The following is a 27,749-nucleotide window of genomic DNA, read 5'->3' as shown; positions in this document are numbered from 1 at the left end:
GGCCCGCGCGGACCGGCTCCGGGAAGATCCCCTTCCGTCCAGTGTGGTCCCTGGAAGAAGTCCTCCCGGCGGGCCTGGGTGTGGCGGGAGCTCAGAGGCGAACGCTGCCGCCAGCAGCTACCCCCTGGCCTCCCTGTACGTGGCTGCCTGCACTCCGAGGCCAGGCTGTGCGAAAAGGTCAGCCCCGCGGGCCCTGTGCCGTCCACCTAGGCCTGCCCCGTCCACCCAGGCCTGCTCCAACATGCGCACCTGCGGCCCCCAGGGTTACAGCTACGTCAGCCTCAGACACTGACGCTGAGCACCTATGTTAACTCCCAGACACTGACGCAGAGCGGGCCTTGGATACTAGGAACTTAGATGTGATTAAGGGAAAGCCAATCTCCAACATGAGGGACTGCTCTGAGAAAAGCTGGTGTGGGACACATCTTCACCAGGAACTTGGACAGAGTGGTAGCCAGCAAGGCACTTTGTGGTACTTTTCCTGCGTTTGGACATGGTTAGGGTGAACCTCCCTTAGCCTCTCCGGCGTGGACGTGCTTTCTGAAATACGTCGTTCTAAGCCTTTCCCCCAGCTTGGGGCAGAGGGTCTGCATCTGCAGAAGCAAAGTAAGAACTCCTCTCTGTCTGACTGACCAGTGCACTCTCCTTCCTTCCACTTGACCAACGTGCGCACCCACAGCCTGACCCTGCAAGGCATACTTTTACCCTATATAAGAGAATCTAACCATCCCCTCTCGGCGGACACCATACATGCTGGTCTCAGCCACTGGGAGAGTGCGCCATGAAATTTCATAAAACTCTCACGTCTCTTGGCCTGGCTCCTTTCAGAACAGACCTAACAAAAAACATTGTGCTCTGCAAGGCGATGTGTGATGAGAAAGGCTTGAGAGAAGGGTTATGCCTTTGTTCACTGTGAGACCCAAGAGGCTGCAGCAGACTCAGCCATCGAGAAGAGGAATGGCCTGTGCCTACGGACCGCCCAAGTGTTCGTGGGCAGACGCAAGTCTGGAAAGGAGCAGGAAGCCGAGCTGGAAGCCAAAGCCAAGTTGACCAACTTTGGGGAAGGAATGGATGAAGAGAGTATGAAAGAGCTGTTCAGCCAGCTTGGTAAGACCCTAAGTGTCAAGGTGATGAGAGATCCCAGTGGGAAATCCAGAGGCTTTGTGGATTACGAAAAGCATGAGGATGCCACGAAGTCTGTGGAAGAGATGGATGGAAAATAAATAAGTGGGAAAGTCATTTCTGTTGGCTGTACACAGAAGACAGTGGAACAGCAGGCTGAGTTAAAATGGAAATTTGAACAGCTGAAGCAAGAGAGAATTAGTCGATATCAGAGGGTGATGAATCTCTATATTAAGAACTTGGATGACACCATTGGCAATGAGAAGTTAAGGAAAGAGTTTTCTCCTTTCGGATCCATCACCAGGGCGAAGGTAATGAGAGAATGAGAGAAGCCAAGAATTTGGCTTTGTCTGCTTCTCATCTCCTGAGGAGGCAACCAAAGCAGTCAGTCGCTGAGATGAACGGAGGCATCGGGGCCTCCAAACCACTATATGTCGCCCTGGCCCAGAGGAAGGAAGAGCAAAAGGCTCACCTGACCAACCGGAAAATGCAGCCGGTGGCTGGAGAGAGCACTCCCTGTCGATGTCACCTTACAGTTCCAGCCTGCCCCTGCTGGCTGCTTCTGCCAGCCATTCCACAGGCTCAGGGAGGACCTCCATATTACACACCTCACCAGTTAGCGCGGCTGACACCTGATCCACACTGGCAGCAAGGTGGGAGACCTCAAGGCTTCCAAGATATGCCAGGTGCTATATGCCAGCCTGGCCCTCATCCAGCTCTTTGCCACCTGGCTCCAACTTCTCAGAGAGCTGGACCACTTGGCTATGGACTTTGGTGGTGTTGGTGCCGCCCAGCAAGGGCTGGCTGACAGGTGCCAGTCTGGAGGTGTTCCCAGAGCTGTGCAGAACTTAGCACTTCAGCCGAAAACCAGTTTGGCTCAGTGGTAGAGCGTCAGCCTGCGGACTCAAGGATCCCAGGTTCGATTCCGGTCAAGGGCATGTACCTTGGCTGTGGGCACATCCCCAGTAGGGTGTGTGCAAGAGCAGCTGATCGATGTTTCTCTCTCATCGATGTTTCTAACTCTCTATCTGTCTCTGTTCCTCTCTGTAAAAAATCAATTATATATATAACTTAGAACTTCACGCTGCTCCTCGGACTATGGCATCTTCTAAGTATGCCTCATTTCCGCAGTCCTCATCACCTTACCATATTGCCTCTGCAGGCATCCAGCCTGTGGTCCATGGGCAGGGGCAGTAGCCCCTGACCGACTCCATGCTGGTGTAGCATCCCCCCAGGACAAAAGCAGATGCCAGGAGAACATTGGTTCTCGCTCATCCGTTCGCATCTGGCTGGAAAGAGTACCGGAGTTATTCTAGAGATCGGCACCTCCGAGCTGCTGCCCCAAGGCAGATGAAGCTGTGGCTGGCGGTTCTGCAGGCTCCTCATGCCGAGAAAGAAGCTGCCCAGAAGGTGGGCACTGTTGCTGATGCTGCCTCCTGAGCACGGGAAGAAATGGTTCCAAAGCCAAACAACCCCCCATGGAATTCAAGGTTTGAAGACGTCCTAGCTTGTCCTGTGAGCCTCAACACCAAGAAGCACAAATTGGCAATTTAATGGGTCATTTTATATCAAAAGGTCAATTATGAAGCAACTAGAAATTTTTAATTAAAAGAATATATGATCTGGGTTCGGCTATGGCCCAGTGTTAATTTCCCCCCCCATTGTGGGTTTTTATTCATGCCCCCCCCCCCCCCCCCGCAATAAATTGGTTTTATTTGATGTACCCAAATCCTAAGTTTCCCAATAAAGAAAAATATCTCCATAGAAAAAGGAGTGTCTTGGCTGTTTTTTGTATATTGAACTTTTTTACACATAAACTTTGGAATTATTGTACCAGGTTGAAGAGACTGAGATCTTCACAATATTGAACCAACCAATTCATGATAGACAAATTTCTCTTCACTTATTTACATCTTCTTTAGTGTCTGTCAGAATTTCTTAAGTTTTTCTCTAGAAATCTTGCCCAGCCTGGTTGAGTGTTGACCTATGAACCAGGAGGTCACGGTTCGATTATGGTCAGGGCACGTGCCCAGGTTGCGGACTGGATCCCCAATGGGGGGCATTCAGGAGGCAGACAATTGATAACTTTCTCTCATCATTGGTATTTCTCTCTCTCCCTTCTCTGAAATCAATAAAAAAATATTTTTTTTTTTTTTTAAAAATCTTGCCCAGCCTTTGTTATATTTTCCCTTGGTCCTTCATATTTTAAAACAGTATTTAAAATGGTATTTAAAAGACATTTCATGTGATAACTGATTATTGCTGGTATATAGAAATGCTGATAATTTTGTTGCATTGACTTTTTATGTAGAAGCCTTACAAACATGCATTCTAACAATTATTTATAGATTCTTTTGGATTTTCTATATGCATGGACATATTGCTAGTAGATAGTGACAGTTTCATTTCTTCCTTTCTAATTTTATAGTTTCTTCTTAACTATTAGTATTTTTTTTTTAAATATATTTTATTGATTTTTTTACAGAGAAGAAGGGAGAGAGATAGAGAGCTAGAAACGTCAACAAGAGAGAAACATCGACCAGCTGCCTCTTGCACACCCCCTACCGGGGATATGCCCGCAACCAATGTACATGCCCTTGACCGGAATTGAACCTGGGACCTTTCAGTCCGCAGACCGATGCTCTACCACTGAGCCAAACCGGTTTCGGCAACTATTAGTATTTTTTAAAAATATATATTTTATTGATTTTTTTTACAGAGAGGAAGGGAGAGAGATAGAGAATTAGAAACATCGATGACAGAGAAACATTGATCAGCTGTCTCCTGCACACCCCCAACTCAGGATGTGCCCACAACCAAGGTACATGCCCTTGACCAGAATCAAACCTGGGACCCTTCAGTCCACAGGCTCAATCCCTTGAGCCAAACCATTTAGGGCTTTTCTTAACTATTGTTATCACTACAACCTCTAGAGCAGTGTTTCCCAACCTTCTCTCATGATGAGAATCACCTGGTGGAGTTGTTAAAATACAGATTCCTGAATCCCAACTAAGAAGTGCTAAACTAGAATTTTTGGGAACATATAGGTAAAATTGTATACTTAACTAGTGCTCTAAGACAGATTTTATATACAGAGCACTAAGTTAGGTATGCAATTTTACCTATATGTTCTCAAAAATTCTAGTTTAGCACTTCTTAGTTGGGATTCAGGAATCTGTGTTTTAACAACTCCACCAGGTGATTCTCATCATGAGAGAAGTTTGGGAAACACTGCTCTAGAGTCTAGAACAATATTGAAGAGAAATGATAGAAAATATGAGAGAGTATTCTTATCATTTTCCTTGTTTAAAAAGGAAAGCTTTCAATTTTTTACCATTAAATATGCTATTTTCTGTATGTTTTTAATAGATACCCTTTATAAGCCCTTTATCAGATTAAGAAAAATTCCTTTTATTCTTAGTTTCCTGAGTCTTAAAAAATTAATTTCTTTTCTAATTATAGATGCTATCTATTAGCTTCAAGTATATAACACAGTGATTAGACATTTATATACATCATGAAGTGATTACCCCAATAAGTCTAGTATCCATCTGATACCATATATGGTTATTACAATATTATCCTATCTAATAAAGAGGAAATATGCTAATTGACCCTCACCACATCACAAAGATGGTGGTGCCCACAGCCAATAAGGAGGGAATATGCTAGTTGACTGCCACTCCTTCAAAGATGGTGGCGGTCAGAGCCACAAGATGGTGGCGCTCAGTCCCCTTAGCCCCATCGGGGTGGCAGGCATGCAGCAAGGCTGGGGTGGCTCAGGTGGGCCAAACCACTCTGCGTGCCTGCCTCCAAAGTCCCCCAGTTCCTTCAGCCCTCCAGCCCCCCAGGGCCACCCAAGGCTCAGGTAACCAGGGCCAGCTGAAACTTGCATTGTTGGCAGTGGCAGCAGCAGAGGTGTGATGGGGCGTTGTCTTCCCTGATCACTGGGTCCCTCCTACCCCTGAGGGCTCCCAGACTGTGAGAGAGTGCAGGCTGGGCTGAGGGATCCCCTCCTCCAGTGCATGAGTTTTCATGCACTGGGCCTCTAGTTGACTATATTCCCTATAGTTTGCTAAGCTTTTATAGTAAATGTTTTGAGTTTTTCAATTCTTTATCATTATCTAATGAAATGATATGATTTTCCATATTTAATTTGTTAATGTGGCAAATGCATTAAGTTTCTAGTGTTAAACTCACTGTGGAGATAAAACAACTTCTTATGAATTATTATTACATATATTTTACTCTTCTGCTGTTTTTCTCTAGACCTCACCAAATCCTTCCTACACTTTCAAAGCCCTGCTGAGATACCACTTCCTTCTGGAAGCCTTCCCTGATGCACCCAACTCGAAGTGACCTCTCACTGTTTTCACAAAACCAGTAAAGTTTTGTCTCCCATGGTGGCTCCATGATCACATTCTATCCCCTTGTCTTCTCCTCTGCATATAAAGTCCTTCAGGGCATCGTTGTGCTGTCCACTCAGTCCACTCTCTCCTCCCAGGCCCCAGAGGAGAAGTGGTATATCCAGGGTCCTGGGCTCTGGGGTAAAGCTGTCCGGGTTCACATCTCAGCTCTGCCACTTGCTAGTTGTGGATTTAGAGCATGCCATGTGGCCTCTCTGAGCCCGTCAGACCAGACTATGAGACTATCTGTGGTCAATTCTTGATTCTATACTTTTGCCTGAATATACCCAGAATGGCTAGAGTTCCTCTAGGCCAGTGTTTCCCAAAGTGTGGTATGCATACCCCCAGGGGTACGGGAAGAGTTTGGTGGGGGTACGCGTTGCACCGGAGTTTCATGGGGATATGCACTGCACCGTGCTTATCTGTGCCTAATTCTACTTTCTCATGAGTACGAGGGGTACTCAGTGTTACGAAAATTATAGAAGGGGCACACATATGTCAAAAGTTTGGGAAACACTGCTCTAGGCCAGTGTTTCTCAACCTTTCTAATGCCACGACCCTTTAATACAGTTCCTCATGTTGTGGTGACCCCCAACCATAAAATTATTTTCGTTGGTACTTCATAACTGTAATTTTGCTACTGTTATTAATAGTAATGTAAATATCTGTGGTTTTATGATGGGCTCTACAGCAGCGGTTCTCAACCTGTGGTCGCAACCCACAGGTTGAGAACCACTAGCAGGGTCACCTAAGACCATCGGAAAACACAGATATTTACATTATGATTCATAACAGTAGCAGATGTGGCCACAGGTGCGACTTCACTTGGAACATGAGCATTATAATGCTTGTTCTGGGGCTCTGACCAAGGAGTCAGTGCTCTAAATGTTTGCGTATGTGGTCAGGGGAAATTAAAGCATTTCTACAAAGCTACTAGTAGATGGGAAGTTTCCCATGGATAAGCTAATTATTTTTTGGCAGTCCCAAAGTATGTAAACTTGGCTCTGGGAGTTGGGAGAATCCACTTGAACCGCATGATCCCCAGATGCTAGGAAAGGAATTCTCAGATATTTCCCTGCTGAAAGTTGCCAAGAGTGCTCAGTTAAAGCCTTGGCTTCCAGCTTCAGCGAATTCAGCTTTCTGCTCTGACTTTCCAGCAAAAAAGGAAGGGGATATAATTATGAGACACTAAAGCTAGAGAACACTGCAGAAGTCAGATTTCCACCTCTTTTAAATTCTGTATTTGACTTTTATTCACACTTGTCATTAATTTTATCAATGCAGTCGATTATAGATTGTTTGGATCCAAACCTTGGCTCTACCACTTATTCAGTGTGAGATGTTGGTTATTACTAAGCCTCCCTTCAGTTTTTAAAATCTGGGCATCAATTTTTTTTTTTTTTAACCTGTAAAATGCTGTCTCACAAGGTTTTGGAAAGGATTAATGGTGTTGATGTATGTGAAGTACTAAGAACAGTGCCTGGAACATCGTAAATGCTATATAAATGCTTGCTATTATTGATACATTTTGGCCATTTTCTTATTAGCATTACTGATATGATTCATTTGGCAATAATCAAATTTCACTTGTAGTGTTATCCGACCATTTTGTTCTGCTTTATGATTGTTTCTAGGGGGAAATTTCTGCAGTGAATGTGTGTTGAATTCTGTTTTCTGATTTTATTTCGCAATAATTCTGTGTGAATCTGTTAATATTTTCCTTGTGCTGAGAGAGAGAGTCCCATGCTCTCATTTTCCAGATATGGAAACTGAACTTCCCTTCCTCAAATCAAAGTTTCTCCTAAAATCACAAGGAGATAGTGGCTAAGAACCTAAGGCTTCTGATCACGAGTCCAAGGTTTGTTCCACTCAGCACAGAGTCTAAGAGTATTGACCATGGGTATTGATACAATCTGTGCATCCTCCAAACTGTATTGACCCATAGGAAGACTTGAACACTGTGTGATTCCAAGTATTCACCAATAAATGTCCAAAGGGAGGGTGGCCCTGCCAGCATCTCGAATGTGGCCAGTGAAACTAATTTTAGACTTTTGGCCTCCAAAACTAAGAAAGAATAAATTTCTGTTGTTTTAAGCCACCAAGCTTGTGGTAATTTTTTACAGTTGCACAGGAAACTAATACAGTGGCCTGTGTTGTTATCTAAGTCTCAGTTTCCCATCCATTTGGCACCTTCAAGAAGAGTTTCCAAAAACATCCTAACTTTTTAAAAAAATATATTTTATTGATTTTTTTACAGAGAGGAAGAGAGAGGAATAGAGTTAAAAACATTGATGAGAGAGAATCATCGATCAGCTGCCTCCTGCACACCCCCTACTGGGGATGTGTCCGCAACCAAGGTACATGCCCTGACCAGAATTGAACCTGGGACCTTTCAGTCCACAGGCTGACGCTCTATCCACTGAGCCAAACCGGTTTTGGCTTAACATTTTTTTTTAGTATCTCTTCTGCCAGGCACTATGACAAACACATGCACTAGCTAACTAAATCCTCATAATACCACCAGGTAGATAATAGTATTATTCCTATTTTACAAATAGGGATGAGGCTCAGAAGAAAAACCGGTGGGTCACTCCTAATAGGTGATGGAGCTAGTGTTCCAACTCAGGTCTGCTCAAATTTAAAGCCCACACTTTTAATACTGTCCTGCACTACCTCAAGCTCCCTGAGTTAAGTCAGGGTTTTAATTCTCATATCAACTGATGGCAGTTAGAGATATTTTCAAGGAGTTTAACCAAAAGAGACCATATGTGTCTGCATTCCAGCTCAAGGAACTGAGCTGCCACTTCCATCTGACCTTTTCAGCAAAGAGGGAGGATGGCCAATCCTAGTGTTAGTGGTGGAAAAACAGGTGTTAGATCCATTGGAGGCAGACCCAACTTTGTTTCGGCAACCTAGGTACTTGAGTTCTGGCTAAGAAAGAATTAAAGCCAAAACCGGTTTGGCTCAGTGGTAGAGCGTCGGTCTGCGGACTGAAAGGTCCCAGGTTTGATTCCGGTCAGGGGCATGTACGTTGGTTGCAGGCACATCCCTGGTAGGGGGTGTGCAAGAGGCAGCTGATCGATGATTCTCTCTCATCGATGTTTCTAACTCTCTATCCCTCTCCCTTCCTCTCTGTAAAAAATCAATAAAATATATTAAAAAAAAAAAAAAAGAAAGAATTCATAGCCAAGACTCAAACTATGAAAGAAAGTTTATTTAGGATATCACAGAAGTAGGAGTGAGTTGTAGAAGGAATGGACTCAGGAAACAAATTGGGGAGTGGGGGGAAGAGCATGTGAGGATGGGGGGAGGGGGTTGGAGAAGAAGAGGGTGGGGAAAGACATGCCCCATAGAGAGAGAGCAGGGCCCTCAGTTCCAGGGCTTTTATCTGGAAGTGACAGGAGTGGATTTCAATAAAATATTCATCAGCTTTCCCAGTATCTCCTGAGGGTGTGGTCTTCACTATTGGTTGGTCTCCAGAGGGTCTTTAGTCATTGCAGCTGGTCCTTAAGTCAGCCATTACATTCCTCTGCCTTGTTTTGCTACTCCTAAGGGCTTGGGGCCAAAACACAGCCAAGCTTTAGAAGTCGTTTGCAGGGGTTAATGTTTAAGGGAGTGATCTGCAAGGGCTTGTAGCTTTGCCTGTTGCTCTCTGCCCTGGTGACCCTCAGCAACTGGCCTATCAGTTCCTGCTCTGCTCATACCTAATTGCCTACTACACTAGTATCACGGAAAGCTCAAGTTCAAGGACTTCAGAGGTCCATTTGTTCAAGCCTCTCATTTTATAGATGAGAAAGCTGGGTCCAGAGAGGGAGAGGCAATATTCATGGTCATATTTATTATTTATTTATTTATTTTTAAAATATATTTTATTGATTTTTTAAAAAATTGTTGGCAAGCACCTAGAGCACATATTTTTTTGAACAATTCTTTTTTACTTATTTATTTATTTAATATATTTTATTGATTTTTCACAGAGAGGAAGAGAGAGGGATAGAGAGTTAGAAACATCGATGAGAGAGAATCATCAATCAGCTGCCTCCTGCACACCCCCTACTGGGGGGTGTGTCCACAACTAAGGTACATGCCCTTGACTGGAATCAAACCTGGGACTTTTCAGTCTGCAGGCTGATGCTCTATCCACTGAGCCAAACCGGTTTTGGCTCAGGGTCACATTTAGAGGCTTTACTGAGAGGGCAGGGCGGGGCGCGGATAAAACTCCTGACTCCACTGTGGGGCAGGGCGGAGTTATCCTCCATTAACTGGACCCTAGCCCAGTCAGGGTCAGCCAAAGCAGTGACATCACCACCGGAGTAAAACCCCAGGACTTGGCAAAATTCGTGCTCTTCCGCCATGCTGCCGGCGTGAGTGGGACAGAGCCCATGCTAGCAAGGAAAAGGCTCTTTTGTTTATTGCATCGGATTCAGCTCCCTGGTGGTCCTTGGGGATCACGAAGACTGGGCATAACATTTACATGTACTTGAGGTTGGAATTGAAGCCCAGGTCTCACTTCAAATCCAGGGTTGATTTTATTGCACATCATACTGTCCAGTCATGAGTGTTGCTGTAGTCTAAAAACGATGACCAAGCTCTGGGAACTTGCAAGAAGGAAAATGGAAAAGTATGTTCCAAACCTTCTGAACGCTATAGTGCCCCAGAGTCTTTATTCTCATCTGGGATACTCTACAGGGCTGCAGCCACTGAGATGGTCCAGGGGATTGGGATGGGAAAACTTATGCACTGGACTGAAGACCGAAGAGATCATTAGGATGTAATCACATCCTAAATGGCAGGAGAGAGAGCCCTGGACTGCTGGCTTAGTTGGTTGGAGTGTCATTCCATACACCAAAAGGTTGCAGGTTTGATTTCTGGTCAGTGCACATGCCCACGTTGTGGGTTGGATCTTGGGTTGGGGTATATACAGGAGGCAACCGATGGCTGATTCGCTCTCACATCCATCTCTTTCTCTCTCTCTCTCATCAATTAACATTCTCAGCTGAGAATTAAAAAAATAACACCAATCCAAAATTCATGAATTTTTAGAACTGATAGGATTTTTGGAAATTTTGAGAGTGGCAGCTTTAGATAAATAAGTGGAAGTAAGTTGTATCTTACACAACGAGCAGGGAACTGGTCTGGGAAACTCAGTATGCCTAATAGAAAAGGTTGAACATGCTTCATCCATCTTTATATATAAATACATCCACTCCCTGCCTTCCTGTTTAATAAAATGATTTTTTATAATGTATTCAAGTGCTCCATACAGTCTTAGTACACAATAAGTGCTCAATAAATGAGGTTACTAAAACGTTATAGTAGCTGTAACAGCCACTGTCTTTAGGACACGTGGGCCTCTGCTCCAGACTGTGTATTTCAGGAAGCTCTTTGCCTCGTTTCCGCTACCAGTTGCATTCTGGGGCTTGTAGTCCGGAAGTGAGTGACTGATTCATCAACGCGCAGGCGCAGTGACGCGGGTTCCCGGAAGAACCCAGAGGCTCGCAGGATGAGCAGCTGGTGGTGGCTGCAGCCGCGGCGGCGGTGTTGACAGGACACGAGCTCTATGCCTTTCCGGCTGCTGGTCCCGCTCGGCCTCTTGTGCTCGCTGCCGCCACCGCACCTCGGTGCGCCGGGCCCCGATGGCTCCGCGCCCGACCCCGCCCACTACAGGTGAAGCGGTCAGGTTCCCCGCCCCGACGCGGCAGGGGAATGGAAAGCACTGAGCGGGTTCCTCGCCTTCCCCTCTACCCCGGGACCCCCACCCTCATTTGCTCTGAATCCGCCTCTGGACTCCCGGCAGAACGTGATTTCCACGTTCCGCCTATTTCTTGTCCTTTCCCCCTGCTAGATTTTGTTTTCTGCCCCTTCCTTTCCCCCGCCTTATTTCTCCTAATCCTCACCAGGGAGCGAGTCAAGGCCATGTTCTCCCACGCTTACGACAGTTACCTGGAGAATGCCTTTCCTTACGACGAGCTGCGGCCTCTCACCTGTGACGGGCATGACACCTGGGGCAGGTAGTGCGAAGGGGTGGCCGGGGTCTGGCAGTCCGGTTCCAGACGGGTGGGACTCTGGGACTGGTGGCTTGATGGTTTCCTTACCGAATCCGGAAAAGCTCCTAGTCAGGGCGATGCCATGACCATTTCCCTCCCACCCGCTCCCAGCCCGCCCCCTTTCAGGCCAGCACCATCCGGACCCACCCAGCCTGGAACTCTGGATCTTGAAGTGCAGTAGCCTGGGTTAGCCTGGTTAGCCTGCTGGGTTAGCCTTTGTAGTCCAGCCACAAGAGTAATAGGACTGGTTGTGGGGGCTTGGGCAAATCTCTGGAGTTGTATTGTAGAATACCTTGGAAAGGCCCAAGAAGTCAAAAGACCCAACCCCTTCATTTTATAAGTGGACAAACAAACCCAGGAGGAGATGTAACTCTCCCAATGGTGGCACTTCAGAGCCTTTGTTGCTAGTGAAACTGAAACACACTTCCCTCATTATCCTCACACACTGACTGCTTCTTGAGATTTCAGCCCAAAATGTCACCTCAGCATCAGCTTCCCTGACTACCCACTCCTTCCAGGTCACTCTCACAAACCAGTTATTCTTCTTAGCACTTCTCACTCTCTGATACTATCATTTTACTTGGCTGCTAGTTTGTCTTTCTCACACTAGAATAAAAATCAGAGATGGAATTCTCTGTCTTGTTCTTTTTGTGTAAAGAAATCATTGCATTTAATTGAAGCTGACATTGATTAAACACTGTGCTAAGCATTTTACCTTTTTTCATCTCATTTAATTCTCTTAACACTTATCTCCATTTAACAAATGCGTATGCTAAAGACTGGACAAGTTAAGTAAAATCAACAAAATTTGTGTTAGTTTTTGGTTTTTTTGGTTGAATAAAGTAGTACAAGCAAATGGTAAATTCAAGCAGTACAAGATTGTATGAATAAAGGAAATATCTTTCTTGAATACCCTTCCATAAATATTTTCAGTTTATATAATCATATAGACATCTTTTAAAATTAACTTTTAAAAACATGTTTTTAAAATTTTTATTTTAGAGAGAAAGGAAGGGAGAGGGAGAGAGGATGGAAATATCATTGATCCGCTGCTTCCTGCACACCACCTGCTGGGGATGAACATGTGCCCTGACTGGGAATCAACATCAAAGCAGGGACCTCTTGGTTCATGGGTTGATGGTCAACCACTGAGCAACACAAGCAGGGCTAAAATTAACTTTTTAAAGGCATAACTTACATATAATAAAATTTATTTTAAATAATGTAGTAACCATTATCACAATCAACAAGTAGAACATTTCTGAGGTTCTGATATCACAGTCATGATATAGAATACCCTAAAAGGTTCCCTTGTGCCCCTTTATAGTTAAACCCTCCACCACCACCAGCCCAAACAACTAATCTGCTTTCTGTCTACATGTCTTTGAAAATGCAGATATACTAGTAAACATGTCACACTGCCTATTCCATACCTCATCTTTAAAAAAAAAAAAAAAAAAAAAAAAATATATATATATATATATATATATATATATATATATATATATTATTGCTTTTATACAGAGAGGAAGAGAGAGGGACAGAGAATTAGAAACATCAATAACAATCATCGATCAGCTGCCTCTTGCACATCCCCAGGGGATGTGCCTGCAACCAAGGTACATGCCCTTGACTAGAATCGAACCCGGGACCCTTCAGTCCACAGACCGACGCTCTATCCACTGAGCCAAACCGGTTTCGGCTATACCTAATCTTTTTCATTTAACAATTTAAGTATCTTAACATTAGCCAATAGAACTCTTTTTGTTGAAGAACTCGATAACCTCTGTAGTTTTGTGTTCTTAGAGTGTACTATAGTTTAATCACTTTTTAACTGGTGTACATTGGGTTATTTCTAGCTTTTTGCTGTTCTAAACTGACATGAGTATTCTCAAGCATACAGTCCTGTGTACTGAGATAAGTTTTTAGGTGTGGAAAAGCCTGTACTCTTAGCTGCAGTCTCATCCTGTGTACCTAGGCAGAGAAGAATGCACAGAATATAGGCAACCTGTTTAACTACAGTCGGGCTTATATCAGTCCCCGATCCCAGGCGCATTAAATGGGTCAGGTTCCTGGCAATTTTCACTATGGCTTTTCTGTTGTGACTGGAAGTGGGATAGGCAGAGGCATTGCTCTGCCTCGTGTGTCAGGTTTTTGGATACTGATCTGGGGCAGTCTTGACATGTGGTGTTTGATTTTCTTACTAAGCTGGGATTTCTGTCCTTTTCCAGCTTTTCTCTGACTCTAATTGATGCTCTGGATACCTTGCTGGTAAGTGTCTCCTCTGTTCCTTTTCCTCTGGGCAGTTTGACTATTAGTGAAAGATGAATTCTTCACCTAGGTCTATTATTTTCAACTCATGCCCATCTAGATAGAGGAAAATGACTACCTTCAGGTTTATTCAGGCTCATTTATTCAGCACATGTTTAGACCACAGAACTGTGATAGGCCTGTCGAAATCTATTTAGTGGGGGATACAGAGAGTTTGATGCTCTCCTTATTTTCAGAGGCTTACAGTCTAATGGATCGTACAGGGATAAAAATAATAGCAGTAATTAGTGTATTATGTACTATGTGCTAAGCACTTTACATGTATTACTTTCAGCAACTCTTTGAGGTAAGTACCTTTATTCCTTAACCACGGGGAGAGCTGATACTTAAAAAGACAAAGTGACTTGGCCCCAATGTATGAAGTTCTGAAATGGAAGAGCAAGGACCTGAACCCAGTTCTGTACGATTCCAGGCCTTCACCGTCATCCTTAAGCCACAAGAGAGGATTTAACCGCTTTCCCCCATTTCACTTTCCCCCATTTCACTATTTCACAACACCTCTCATCTTTATAAATTAATAATATTACATAATTGTGATTACCTTATAGATATACAATAATTTAGCTTTTTATCACTTTAATGTTAAGTTGTATGTACTCCTCCATTTAATGGCCAACTGTATGCCAAGCACATTTCTAAGCTCTGGAATTACAATAATGAGGTTTTTTTTTTAAAGTATTTTTTTTATTGATTTCAAAGAGGAAAGGGAGAAAAAAAAATTAACAACAACAATCAAATAAAAAAAACAGAGGAAGGCAGAGGGAGAGAGATAGAAACATCAATGATAAGAGAGAATCATTGATTGTCTGCCTCTAGCTCACCCCCCCCTCCCCCCATTGGGAATTGAGCACACAAACCGGGCATGTGTCCTGACCCAGAATTGAACCGTGACCTTATGGTGTATCGGTTGACACTGAACTACTGAGTCACACAGTTGGGACACAGTAAACAGACACTGTCCCTGCTTTAATTCCTGGAGTTTATGATTTTAGTGAGAGGGAACAAAGAATAAAAGATTAACCCTAAAGGATGTGTAATTACAAATTGAGGGAAGGAACATGGTTCTTTGATGAGTGGTTGTAACTAAAAGAAGTTGACCCAGACTGAGGAGGTCACAGAGGACTTCCCCAAGGTAATGAGCTGATACGTCAGTTGGGATCTGAAGGAAAAGCAAGTTTTGACTTGGGAAGTGGGTTGGAGGAAAGAGTTCTCCAGGCAGAGAGAACAGCCTGCGCAAAGGCCTTATGGCGAAAGAGGGTGTGTGGCCAGTGCAGTGAACTAAAGGAAGGCCCGTGCGTGTGAGATGTTGGAAGGAAAAGGGAGAAGCAAATGGGGCTGGAGGGATAGATGGGAACCGGATGAGGTTCACAGTATTAAAGATTTTGATCTTTAATTTTCATCATGGAAAGCCACCGAAGTTTTGTAAGTAGAGGGCAGGAAATGATGAAATACCTGTTTTGAGCAGATCAGTAGCTTCCGTGTGGAGAAAGATTCATGTAATCATTCAACAAACATTTCTTGAGTAATTCCGTCGTGGGCCATGTGCAGCACTCTGGGGGAATGCAGGAATGAGTGAGGCTCCTGTCCAGTCAAAGATACTCTTAATGTGGAGAGACACAGATGCCTAAAGAGTTTTATAGATGAAGTTACTGGAGTCTTTTAAAGGAAGAATCAAAGGCTTCCTAGAGAAGGTGGCATTTACTTCTCCATTTAATGGCCAACTGTATGCCAAACACGGTACTGTACTCTGGAGTTATAATAGTGAGGTTTAAAAAAAAAGAAAAGTATATTTTTATTGATTTTAGAGAGGAAGGGAGAGGGAAAGAGAGATACAAACATCAGTGAAGAGAGATGATCATTGATCGGCTGCCCCCTGCATGCCCCCCACTGGGGATCAAGCCTACAACATGAGCATATATTCTGATTGGGAATTGAACAGTGACCTCCTGGTTCCTAGGTCGACCCTCAACCACCAAGCCACACTGGCTTTTATTAGGAAAACACAAGCTTTCCTAGAAGTGCCCTCAGTAGTCTTCTCAAAGTTTGGAATTGGCTGGTTAACACAATCACCTCCAGCAGCAAGAGTCTAAGACAGAAATATCTGGATTTCCAGCCTCTGTGGTGGGAGGCTAACAGGGTAAAGAAGATGGGGAATGATGGTTGGCCAACCATCCCGCAGTATTTTCCACAAGCACGAATGGCTAAAAACAACAGATATTCACTGCAAATAGCAAATTAAGATTTCCTTAATGTGGTCTATAGTCTATATTATTTTTATACATTTTACATTGTTTAAATGGGTATTCTTGAATCGGTACCTAAGAATTTACCTAGCCCTAGCCAGTTTGGCTCAGTGGATTGAGCATTGGCCTGTGGACTGAATGGTCCCAGGTTCGATTCCAGTCAAGGGCACGTGCCTAGGTTGTGGGTTCAATCCCCAGTTGGGGGTGTGCAGGAGGCAGATTCTCTCTCATAGATGTTTCTATCTCTCTCCCTCTCCCTCTCTGAAATCAATAAAAATAAATTAAAAAAAAAAAAAGAATTTACCTAACCAATCTCTTGATGTTGGGTCTTTGTGAATTTTTAGCTCTCAGTGGTTTCTTCACCTGTCACCAGTCCTAGAACAGAAACTGCAGGCCTTAAGTTTAATAAGTGAGGGCCACTCTGGCATAGGATCCCAGACTTTTTGTTGTTGTTGTTAATCCTCACCTGAGGATATTTTTCCATTGATTTTTAGGGAGAATGGAAGAAAGAGGGAAAGACAGAGAGAAACATCCATGCGAGAAAGACCCATCGATTGGTTGCCTCTTGCACATGCCCTGATCAGGGTTGGGGATTGAGTCTGCAACTGAGGTACATGCCCTTGACTGGAATCGAACCTGAGACCCCTTAGTCTCTGGGATGATGCTCTATTTATTGAACCAAACTGGTTAGGACAGATCCTAGACTCTTATTCCAACACTAGAGGCCCAGTGCACAAAATTCGTGCACTCAGGGGGTTGTCTCTCATCCCAGCTGTGCCCTGAGCCTGGCTTCTGGCTGAGCAGTGCTCCCCCTATGAGAACACACTGACCACCAGGGGGCAGCTCCTGTGTTGAGCGTCTCCCCCCGGTGGTCAGTGCACGTTATAGCGACCAGTTGTTCTGCCATTCGGTTTGATTTGTATATTAGCCTTTTATTATATAGAATTTTCAATGCCTTCAAGCCTGAGATATCTTCATTGTCATGTCTCTCTTTCCTCCTAGATTTTGGGAAATGTCTCAGAATTCCAAAGGGTGGTTGAAGTGCTCCAGGACAACTTGGACTTTGATATTGATGTGAATGCTTCTGTGTTTGAAACCAACATCCGAGGTAAGGGTAAGAAATCCAAAAAACAGAGTGTGGATTTTTTTGGTAGAAAACAGAGTGTGGATTTCTTGCCTCTGTACAAACCAGAAGGTGGTAAATCGGATCTTCAGGGCTGGCCCTACCAGGGCACGTGGCCCAAACCAGTGACTGACAGCTCTTCTTCCCTCTTGAAGGGTAGGGTGGGAAGACCTCAGGATTCCTCATCAGTTTCAGACATGAGCAGGGGACAGAGAAAAGACTAGGTAGAAATATGCCAGATTTACTCACGTAGTTAACATATATTCAGTGCTAGGCATATAGTGATGAACAAGAAAGATGTAATCCAGGAAGCACTACCCATATCTGTGATGATGGAAATATTTTGTATCTATGTTGTCCAATGCGGTAGCCACGAGCCACATGTGGCCATTGAACATTTGAAATGTGCCTACTGCAACTGGAGAGCTGAATCTTTAATTTAATTTAATTTTAATGAATTTAAATTTCAATAGTGACAACGGGATTAATGATTACTATCTTATACAGTGCAAGTCTCGAGTATTAAGTTTCCAAACCTGGTGCTCCATCATAACCACTTGGAACCTTTTCAAAAGTTCAGATGTTTTGGTTCCACTTTAAACCAATGAATTGTGATCGCTAGGTTGAGTCCTAGAATCAACTATTTAGTAGGTTTCCAATGACTCTTAAGAGGCTAGCACAGTCCTTATTATCAGTGAACTTCTGGACTTCCAGTGGCTCAACAGCTGTCATCTCTGGATGGGCAGTTATATTTTTTCCCCTGTTGTGCTCATCTTTATTTTGGATGTTTTTGTTTTTGTTTTTGTTTTACAATGAAACTTATAGAAAGGTGATAAATGAATTTTTAAAAAATACATTTTTATTGATTTCAGAGAGGAAGGCAGGGTGTGAGAGAGAGAGAAACATCAATGATGAGAGCGAATCATTGATTGGCTACCTCTTGCATGCCCCCTACTGGGGATTGAGCCCGCAACCCGGGCATCAAACCCAGGACCAGAATCAAACCCAGGACCCTTCAGTCCACAGGCTAATGCTTTATCCACTGAACCAAACCAGCTAGGGCATAAATAATTTTTTTTTAAAAGATCAGGTTGCAGAGGAACAGTATGGCATAAAATCCTGATTTAGGAATCAGACCTGAGGCCATGTTCATTGCTGTATCACACAATTCTGAGCCAAATTTGTCATCTGGAAATTAAGGTTATCCTTGTACCTTTGTTTCAGATATGAATATACCAGCTTTCTTTTGGTTGGCATTTGCCCTATATATGTGTTTCTATACTCTTACTTTCGATCTTTCATTTTTTATGATTAGCTATATCTTTTGTAAATTATCCTATCTAATAAAGAGGGAATATGCAAATTGAGTGTCACACCATAACAAGATGGCCGCACCCACAGCAGAGGTGGGGATCCCGTAACACAAGATGGCTACACCCACAGCGGAGGTTGAGTTCCTTTAATAAGCCTTAACGAACAATCAGTAGGGAGCTGAGGCTCTGGGCTGGGGCCAGTACAGGGGACCTCAGGCCACACACCCTGCCCCGGTGCTGAGCCGGGAGACCTGAGGCCATGCCCCCCAACCCGGCGGGGCTAGATGGGGGTGGGGCCAGCCGGGTCTGGGTCTCACATGATTTTGAGGCACACATGGGTGGGTGGGGATTGATTCTGGTTCCCGTGGTGCACCCCAAACTCTGATAGGAGGAAGATTTTCATATACATTTTTATCAATTATCTTTCATCTCTGACACTTCTATTATAGAGAAAGGGCAAATAGCAATATTAAAATATTTCCTCTAATTAATTCCCTTTTAATGTGCACAAATTTTGTGCACTGGGCCACTAGTCCTATATAATAAAAGGGTAATATGCAAATTGACCCGAACAGTGGAACTTCTGGGAATGGCCAGTCGCTATGATGCGCACTGACCACCAAGGGGCAGATGCTCAACACAGAAGCTGCCCGTTGGTGGTCAGTGCACTCCCATAGGGGGAACGCCCCTCAGCCGTAAGCCAGGGTGATGGCTGCGAGTGCAGCGGCTGGGGCGGGAGCCTCTCTGCCTCCGGGGCGGTGCGAGGATGTCCGGCTGCCAGCTTATACCAGGGCCTCGGGGAAGCGGGCCTCAGCTGGCAGGCGGACATTCCCTTCCGGACTACAAGAGGGAGCAGGCCAGGCTGAGGAATCCCCCCCAAGTGTGCAAATTTTCATGCACCGGGCCTCTAATGTATTATATTTTGTTTATTTATCCAATCTGAGAGTCTCTTAACTGAAATGTTTAATCCATTTATATTTACAATAATTACTGATATATTTACATTCATTTCTGTGGTATTATTTTGTGCTATTTGCCTCATCATTTCTATGTTGTTGTTTTTTTTCCTTTTTTTGAGCTTTTTTAGATTGATTCTTCTCCTTCCATATCACTTCCTTTTACTAATTTAGATATGCATGATATCTAGCCTTTTAAATAGTTTTTCTAGAAAATTTAACAAACATAACAAAATCTAGAGTTAATGAAAATATTCTCCTCCTAAGCAATATAAAACCTGACTCTGAGGATATCCTGACTTGTATGCTGTAGTCATGTATTTTAGTTCTTTGAAGCCTTCCATACATTATTGTTATTCCGTAATTTAAAGTTTAGATTTATTCATATATTTACCACTTCTCTTATTATCTTTCTTTGTTCTGCTTCACACCTTACATCTGTGACCGCTTTCCTTCCATCTGAAGTACTTCTGTTAGAATGTCCTTTAGTGTAGGTGTATTCCTTTTTTATTATTATTAACATTTTTATTGATTTCAGAGAGGAAGAGAGAGGGGAAGAGAGATAGAAACATCAGTGATGAGAGAGAATCATCAAGTGGCTGTCTTCTGCATGCCCTGCCCTGGGGATTGAGCCCGTACCATGTGCCCTGACCAGGAATTGAACCGGGACCTCCTGGTTCATAGGCCGATGTTCAACCACTGAGCTACAGCAGCTGGGTGTGTGGGTGTATTCTTGGATAACTTTCTCAGCTTTTGTGTGTACGAAGATGTCTTTCTCACTGCATTTGTTTGGCCTTTGGGGGTATTTTTGTGGGACATATGGTTCTAAGTTGATAGTTATTTTCTGTTAGCACCTTGAGGAAAAATTTCCCTTGTCTTCTGGTTTCATTGCCATTGCTAAAAAGTAATCTGCCAATCTAATTATTATGTCATTATAGATTATTGGTTTCATTTATGCTGGCAGCCCCTTTTAAGTAATTTTTATTATGGGAATTTTCAAACATGCATAAAAGTAGAGAAAATATTATAGTACAATGAACCAGATGTACTCGTCATTAAGCTTTACCAGTCATGTTTACATGGACTCTGACTGCTTTTGAGATTTTTTTTTCCTTCCTTCTGTAATTTTACTTTGCTTCTCTTACCCTCAGTATCTTCATCTAAAGAAGGGACGGTAGTACCTAGTGTTTGGTAAACAGTAGGTACTAAAAAAACACCAGATAACCATTGTCTTTTTGTGGCCCACCAAGAGAACAAAACTCTGTAAACTTAACACTGTACCAATATGTGGGATTACGGGACTCTTTCACAGATGGCTTTAGCCCCTTCCCGGTGAGAGTGTTTAGGTTTGGGGGGGGGGGGGGGGATGCAGGAAGAGACTGAACATAAACTGTGCACCTATGGATGAGGACACTGGGGGATGGGGAAAGGGAACCTGGTGGAGGGGAGCAATGGAGGGGGGGAAATAAGGAACATTTGTAATAATATGAACAATAAAGATTTATTTTTTAAAAAAAAGAGAGAGTGTTTAGGTTTAATTTGCACAAGGGAAACACTGGTCCTTGGGACTCTGACGTTTACTTTTTGTGCCATGGGTAGTGGTAGGAGGACTTCTGTCTGCTCACCTGCTGTCGAAGAAGGCCGGGGTGGAAGTGGAGGCGGGATGGCCCTGCTCTGGACCCCTCCTGAGGATGGCCGAGGAGGCCGCCCGAAAACTCCTCCCAGGTAAGCCCACACTGACAAGGGGAGAGATGGATTACAGAGGGTCCTGCTTCCCTTGCTGGAAATGAGAATGGCCATCCTGGCCATTATCAGATGTATCATTGGCGAATGTGTTCTTCCATTCAGTGGGTTATTTTTTCATTTTGTTGATGATTTCCTTTGCTGTACAAAAACTTTTTAGTTTGATGTAATCCCATTTGTTTATTTTTCTTTTGTTTTCCTTGCCTGAGAACATATATCAGAAAAAAATATTGCTCTGAGAAATGTCTAAGATCTTACTGCATATGTTTTCTTCTAGGATTTTATTGTTTCAAGTCTAACATTTAGTCTTTCATACATTTTGAATTTACTCTTTTTTTTTTTTTTAATAAACCTTTATTGTTCATATTATTACAAAAGTTCCTCATTTTTTCCCCCTCCACCAGGTTCCCATCCCACCCTCTGCCCTTCCCACCCCCCCCATTGTCCTCATCCATAGGTGCACAGTTTTTGTTCAGTCTCTTCCCGCACCCCCTCTCCTCTTTTCCCCGAGAATCGTCAGTCCACTCCCTTTCCGTACCTCTGATTCTATTATATTCGACAGTTAATATTGTTCATCAGGTTTTTTAATTCCCTTGGTTCTTAGATTCACTTGTTGATAGTTACATATTTGTTGTTCATAATTTTTAAAAAAAATATATTGTATTGATTTTGTACAGAGAGGAAGGGAGAGATAGAGAGTCAGAAACATCGATGAGAGAGAGTCATCAACCAGCCGCCTCCTGAACACCCCCCACCGGGGATATGCCCACAACCAAGGTACATGCCCTTGACCGGAATCGAACCCGGGACCCTTCAGTCCCCAAGCCGACGCTCTATCCATTGAGCCAAACTGGTCCCGGCGTGTTGTTGTTCATAATTTTTATCTTTATTTTCTTCCTCTTCCTAAAGAACCCCCTTCAGCAATTTATATAATTCTGGTTTGGCGCTGATGAACTCCTTTAGCTTTTTTTTTTATTGGTGAAGCTCTTTATCTGGCCTTCGATTCTGAGTGATAGCTTTGCTGGGCAGAGTATTTTTGGCTGTAGGTTCTTGTTATTCATCACCTTGAATATTTCTTGCCATTCCCGTCTGGCCTGCATGGTTTCTGTTGAGAAATCAGCTGACAATTGTATGGGTGCTCCTTTATAGGTAACTACCTGCTTTTCTCTTGCTGCTTTTAATATTCTCTCTTTGTCTTTTGCTCTTGGAATTTTAATTATGATGTGTCTTGGTGTGGTACTCTTTGGATTCCTTTTGTTTGGGGTTCTGTGCGCTTCCTGGACTTGTAAGTCTAATTCTTTCACCAGGTGGGGGAAGTTTTCTGTCACTATTTCTTCCAATAGGCTTTTGGTATCTTGCTCTCTCTCTTCTTCTGGGACCCCCATAATTCTGATGTTGGTTCGCTTGAAGTTGTCCCAGAGGTTTCTTACACTATCTCCAACTTTCTGGATTCTCTGTCTTCTTGCTTCTGCGGAGGAGTGTCCTCTGGCTCTTTATGTTCCAAATCTTTGACTTGATTCTTGCAATCTTCCATTCTGTTTTTAGGACTCTGTATAATATTTTTAATTCAGAGAATGTATTCTTTATTTCTAGTTGATCACTTTTTATATCGTCATAGGTCTTGTTTATTTTATCGGCCTTTTCTAGGAGATTCTTGAAAAACCTTATAAGCGTGGTTTTGAACTCTATATCCAGTCGCTTTTTGTCCTCCATTTCTTTGGTTTGTGATCTGTTTCCTTGTCTCAGCATTTTCGCTGCTTCCCTGAGTTGGTAGAGTGGGTGGATCAGCTGTATCTATGCCAGGAGACAGCCTTATTCAACTAGACTTGGAAAACTGCAAAAGCCTCTGTACTCAGCTTGGATGCGGTGGAGTTTCAGGGTGGAGCCTACAGCCTTGGATTCAGGTTAGCCCCACCCTATGAGGTTCCTGAGTCTCAGTGTTCCATAGTGTCCTTTGGTACTTGCTGCAAGCACCTCTGAGAAAAAGGTGCCCTAGAGTTTCGCCTGCTACCAGACAGTCTAGTCTCTCCCCCAAGGAGCCTGCAACTGGGGTTCAGTGCCGTTGGAAGTGGGGTTAAGAGCAGTCCAGAGCTTATGTCTCTTTCCCGCTAGGGCAATCCAGCAGCTCAATCAACAGTCTGTCCTCTGTGTGAAATGTGCGTGACTCAGGGGCTCTGCCTTTCGCTGCTCCCCTGAGCTTCCGCCTTACAGCCTAGATTCCCTCTGTATGAGCCTGTGGCCCGAGGGTCTCGCCAAGAACTGGGGTTCAGTGCAGTCGGAACTGGGGTTCAGCACAGTCCGGAGCTTTTGTCTCCTTCCTGCTAGGGAACACCAGCCAGGCACTCAGCCGCCCCTCCTCTCCGCGCTTGCAACGTGTCTCCGTATCTTAGGCTTTTACAGCTCCTCTGATTTTCCTTCTGGTTTTCTCTTTCCTTCTCGTTGTAGAATTTCCAGTCAGTCAACTTTCCTGTAGTTCTGGATAATGTCCACTTTATATTTTAGTTGTATTTTTTGAAATTGTTGTGTGAGGCTGCAGTTAGGCGGTTACCTATGCCGCCATCTTGGTTTCTCTCCTGAATTTACTCTTGTGTATTGTGTAAGAAGGTGATCTAGTTTCTTTCTCTCTCTCTCTCTCTCTTTCTCTTTGCATATATCTAATTTTCCCACCACCATTTATTGATAGACTGTCTTTGACACATTGTATGTTCCTTCTACCTTTGTCAAATACTAATTGACCATAAAGGCATGGATTTATTTTTGGGCTCTCTGCTCTATTCCATATATACACACACACACACACACACACACACACACACACACATATATATATATATCGTCTCTTTTTATGCCAGTACCATACTATTTTGATTACTGTGGCCTTGTAATATAGTTTTATATCAGGTAGCATGATTCCTCCAGCTTTGTTTCCCCCCCTCAAGATTGCTGTGGCTACTCAGGGTATTTTGTGATTCCACATAAATTTTTGGAGTATTTATTCTAGTGTTGTAATAAATGCCATTGGTATAGTGATAGGGATTGTATTGAATCTATGGATTGCTTTGGGTCATACGGACATTTTAATTATACTAATTCTTTCTATCCATGAAAGTGGTATATGCTTCCACTTATTTGTATCTTCTTTAGTTTTTTTGGTGTCTTCTGAGTACAGATCTTTTACATCCTTGGTTAAATTTTTTTCCTAGGAACTTTTTAAAAATGCAATTGTAATTGTTTTTTTTGTTTTTTTGTTTTTTTTAATAAATTGTGCTTTCTTTATATATTTTATTGATTTTTTACAGAGAGGAAGGGAGAGAGATAGAGAGTTAGAAACGTCGATGAGAGAGAAACATCGACCAGCTGCCTCTTGCACACCCCCTACTGGGGATGTGCCCGAAACCAATGTACATGCCCTTGACCAGAATCGAACCCGGGACCTTTCAGTCACAGACCGATGCTCTACCGCCGAGCCAAACCGGTTTCGGCTGTAATTGTTTTCTTACTTTCCCCTTTCTAATAGTTCATTATTGGTGTATACAAATGCAACCTTCTTTTGTATATCATTTGAGTTGTTATGATTTCTGGGTATTTCTTTCATATCCTGCTACTTTACTGAAATCATTTATCAGTTCTAATAGTTTTTAGGTAGAATTTTTAGGTTTTGTTATATACAGTATCATGTCATCTGCAAATAAGGACAGTTTTACTTCTTCCTTTCCAATTTGGATGCCTTTTATTTCTTCTTTCTGATCGCTACTGCTAGGACTTCCCAAATTATGTTGAATAAGAGTGGTGAAAGTGGATATCCCTGTCTTGTTCCCAATCTTAAGGAAAAAACTTTTGATTTTTGCCCGTTGAGTGTGATGTTGCCTGTGGATTTGTCACATATAGTCTTCATTGCATTGAGGTATGCGTTCCCTTTAATCCCACGTTGCTGAGAGGCGGTGTTTTTAAAAAAATCTTAAACGGGTGCTGGATTTTATAAAATGCTTTTTCTGCCTCTATTGATATGATTATATGGCTTTTATTCTTCATTTTGTTTATGTGGTATATCACATTTATTGATTTGTGGATATTGTACCAACCTTGCATCCCTGGAATAAATCCCATTACATACATCGTGGTTTATGGTCTTTTAATGTATTACTGGATCTAGTTTGCTGATATTTTGTTGAGGATTTTAGCATTTATGTTCATCAGGGATATTGGCTTGTAGTTTTCTTTCTTTGTAGTGTCTTTATCAGATTTTGGAATTAAGATGAGATGGCCTTGTATTGAATGTGGGAGTTTTCCCTCCTCTTGAATAGTTTGAGAAGGGTAAGTTCTTCTTTGATTGTAAAATTCAACTGTGAAGCCATCTAGTTTGGGACTATTATTTGTTGGGAATTTTTTAAATTACTGCTTCAGTTTTATTAGTTGTAATCTGTCTATTCAGAGTCTCTGATTCTTCCTGATCCGGTTTTGGAAGATTGTATGTTTCTAGAAATGTATCCATTTTATCCAGATTGTCCACTTTGTTGGCCTATGTTTGTTTGCAATATATTTTTTTTTTACAATTCTTTGTATTTCTTTGGTGTCAATTGTTACTTCTTCACTTCTGATTTTATTTAGGTTCTTCTTTCTTTAAAAAATTCTTTATTGCTTAAAGTATTACATACGAATCCTTTTCCCCCCATTGACCTCTCCCTGCTCGTTCCCACCCTTCCCCCCTCGAAAGCCCCCCCCCCCCCCCCCCCACTGACTGTGTCCATGGGTTATGCTTATGTGCATGCATGTAAGCCTTTTGGTTGATCTATCTCCCCACTCCCCCCTTCCACTCCCCTACTCCCTTGATGAGTCTTGTTAAGCTTTGTCAAACTTGTTTATCTTTCCAAAGAAACCAGCCTTGGTTTCATTGATCTTTGTTTAAAAAATAAATAAATATATATATATAGCCGAAACTGCTTTGGCTCAGTGGATAGAGCATTGGTCTGTGGACTGAAAGGTCCCAGGTTCGATTCCAGTCAAGGGAATGTACCTTGGTTGCGGGCTCATCCCCAGCAGGGGGTGTGCAAGAGGCAGCTGATCAATGAATCTCTCATCGATGTTTCTAACTCTCTATCCCTCTTCCTTCCTCTCTGTAAAAAAATCAATAAAATGTATTTTAAAAAAAACATATATATATGTATATATATATATATATATATATATATATATCTTTTAAACATATATATATATCTTTTAAACATATATATATCTTTTAAACATATATACCTTTTTATCATTTATTTTCAAATCTTTATTGTTGAAACTATTACAGATGTCACCTTTGTTTGTTTTTCCCCCTCCCATTGACCCTTTCCACCCCCATCCACCTCTCTGAGGCCTTCACTATTGTCTCTGTCTAAGCATAAGTTCCCTGGTTAATCACTCCCCACACCCCACCCCCTCCCTCACCTTCCCTCTGAAATTTGTCAGTCTATTCCACGCTTCTATGTCTCTGGATCTATTTTGTTCATCAGTTTATTTTTTTCATTAGATTCTACATGTAAGTGAGATCATGTGATACTTACCTTTCTATGACTGACTTATTTAACTTAGCATAGTACTGTTTTTCTTGAAGAACGGAATGGGAGAGAGAGATAGAAATATCCATGATGAGAGAATCATTGATCGCCTGCCTCCTGCACACTCCCCACTGGGAATCGAGACTGCAACCCAGGCATGTTCCCTGACCAGGAATCAAAGACTTTCTGGCTCATAGGTCAACACTTAACCACTGAGCAACACTGGCCAGCCTCATTGATCTTTTGTGTTGTTTTTATAGACTGTATTTTGTTTATTCCCTTTCTTCGGCTCACTTTGGGCTTTGTTGGTTGTTCTTTTTCAAGTTCCTTTAGGTGTGAAGTTAGATGGTTTATTTGAGATTTTTCTTGTTTCTTGAGATAGACTTATAATGCTATGAATTTCCCTCTGAGGACTGCTTTCGCTGTGTCCCATAGATTTTGGGTTCTTGTGTTCTCATTTTCATTTGTTTCAAGATACCTTTTGATCTCTTCCTTCGTCTTGTTGTTAACCCACTCGTTGTTTAGTAACATTGGGTTTTGGGGAGGCATGAAACGAGGTCAGAAAGGAGAGAGGGCCTTGTTTTTATCTAAGCCGTGTACAGGGCTGCAAGCCAAGCCTCCGTGTGTTTGTTTGGCGGGGCAGTAGCTGGCCTCGGCAGCATCAGCTGGACACTGTGTTCCCTTCAGGGTGTGGCGGAGGCTTAGGGCTAGTCATATCCAAACACATCACGCTGTGCTTCCCACCAGCCTCTCGGCCATCTCACTTCTCCCTCTCACACAGTACTGGCCTCCCATCCCCGGGGAAGAGCTGAGGAGAGTGAGTGATCCGGGCTCAGGTCTCACTCATGACTGATGGCCTGCGTGTCTCCTTACAAACATCATGTCCCGTGTGACTCATCCCTAGAAGAAACTCTGCCCGGTT

The 27,749-nt window shown here is 43.1% G+C and overlaps 1 protein-coding gene and 1 pseudogene across 3 annotated transcripts in view; both read left to right on the top strand.

Annotated features, from left to right (window-relative positions):
* Window positions 1–241: 241 nt before the first annotated feature.
* On the top strand, window positions 242–2,064 carry LOC311624825 (polyadenylate-binding protein 4-like; annotated as a pseudogene). The gene is made up of 2 exons: window positions 242–274; window positions 894–2,064. The product of its transcript is annotated as a polyadenylate-binding protein 4-like (transcript).
* An 8,925-nt stretch (window positions 2,065–10,989) lies between these two features.
* EDEM2 (ER degradation enhancing alpha-mannosidase like protein 2) overlaps window positions 10,990–27,749 on the top strand; it is a 33,714-nt gene continuing 16,954 nt past the window's right edge. The window contains exons 1-5 of one of the 2 annotated variants that reach the window (XM_084888613.1): window positions 10,990–11,195; window positions 11,429–11,539; window positions 13,807–13,846; window positions 17,152–17,257; window positions 21,141–21,266. In XM_084888613.1, coding sequence (XP_084744739.1) covers window positions 11,089–11,195; window positions 11,429–11,539; window positions 13,807–13,846; window positions 17,152–17,257; window positions 21,141–21,266 — 490 coding nt within the window. In that variant the 5' untranslated portion in view covers window positions 10,990–11,088. The remainder of the gene's footprint in view (window positions 11,196–11,428; window positions 11,540–13,806; window positions 13,847–17,151; window positions 17,258–21,140; window positions 21,267–27,749) is intronic. The other variant, XM_084888612.1, reaches the window with a different exon arrangement.

Source organism: Pipistrellus hanaki, assembly GCF_964339955.1.
Source record: "Pipistrellus hanaki genome assembly, chromosome: 6".
In the NCBI taxonomy this organism is placed as follows: Eukaryota; Metazoa; Chordata; class Mammalia; order Chiroptera; family Vespertilionidae; genus Pipistrellus; species Pipistrellus hanaki.
This window is presented reverse-complemented; position numbering and strand designations above follow the sequence as displayed.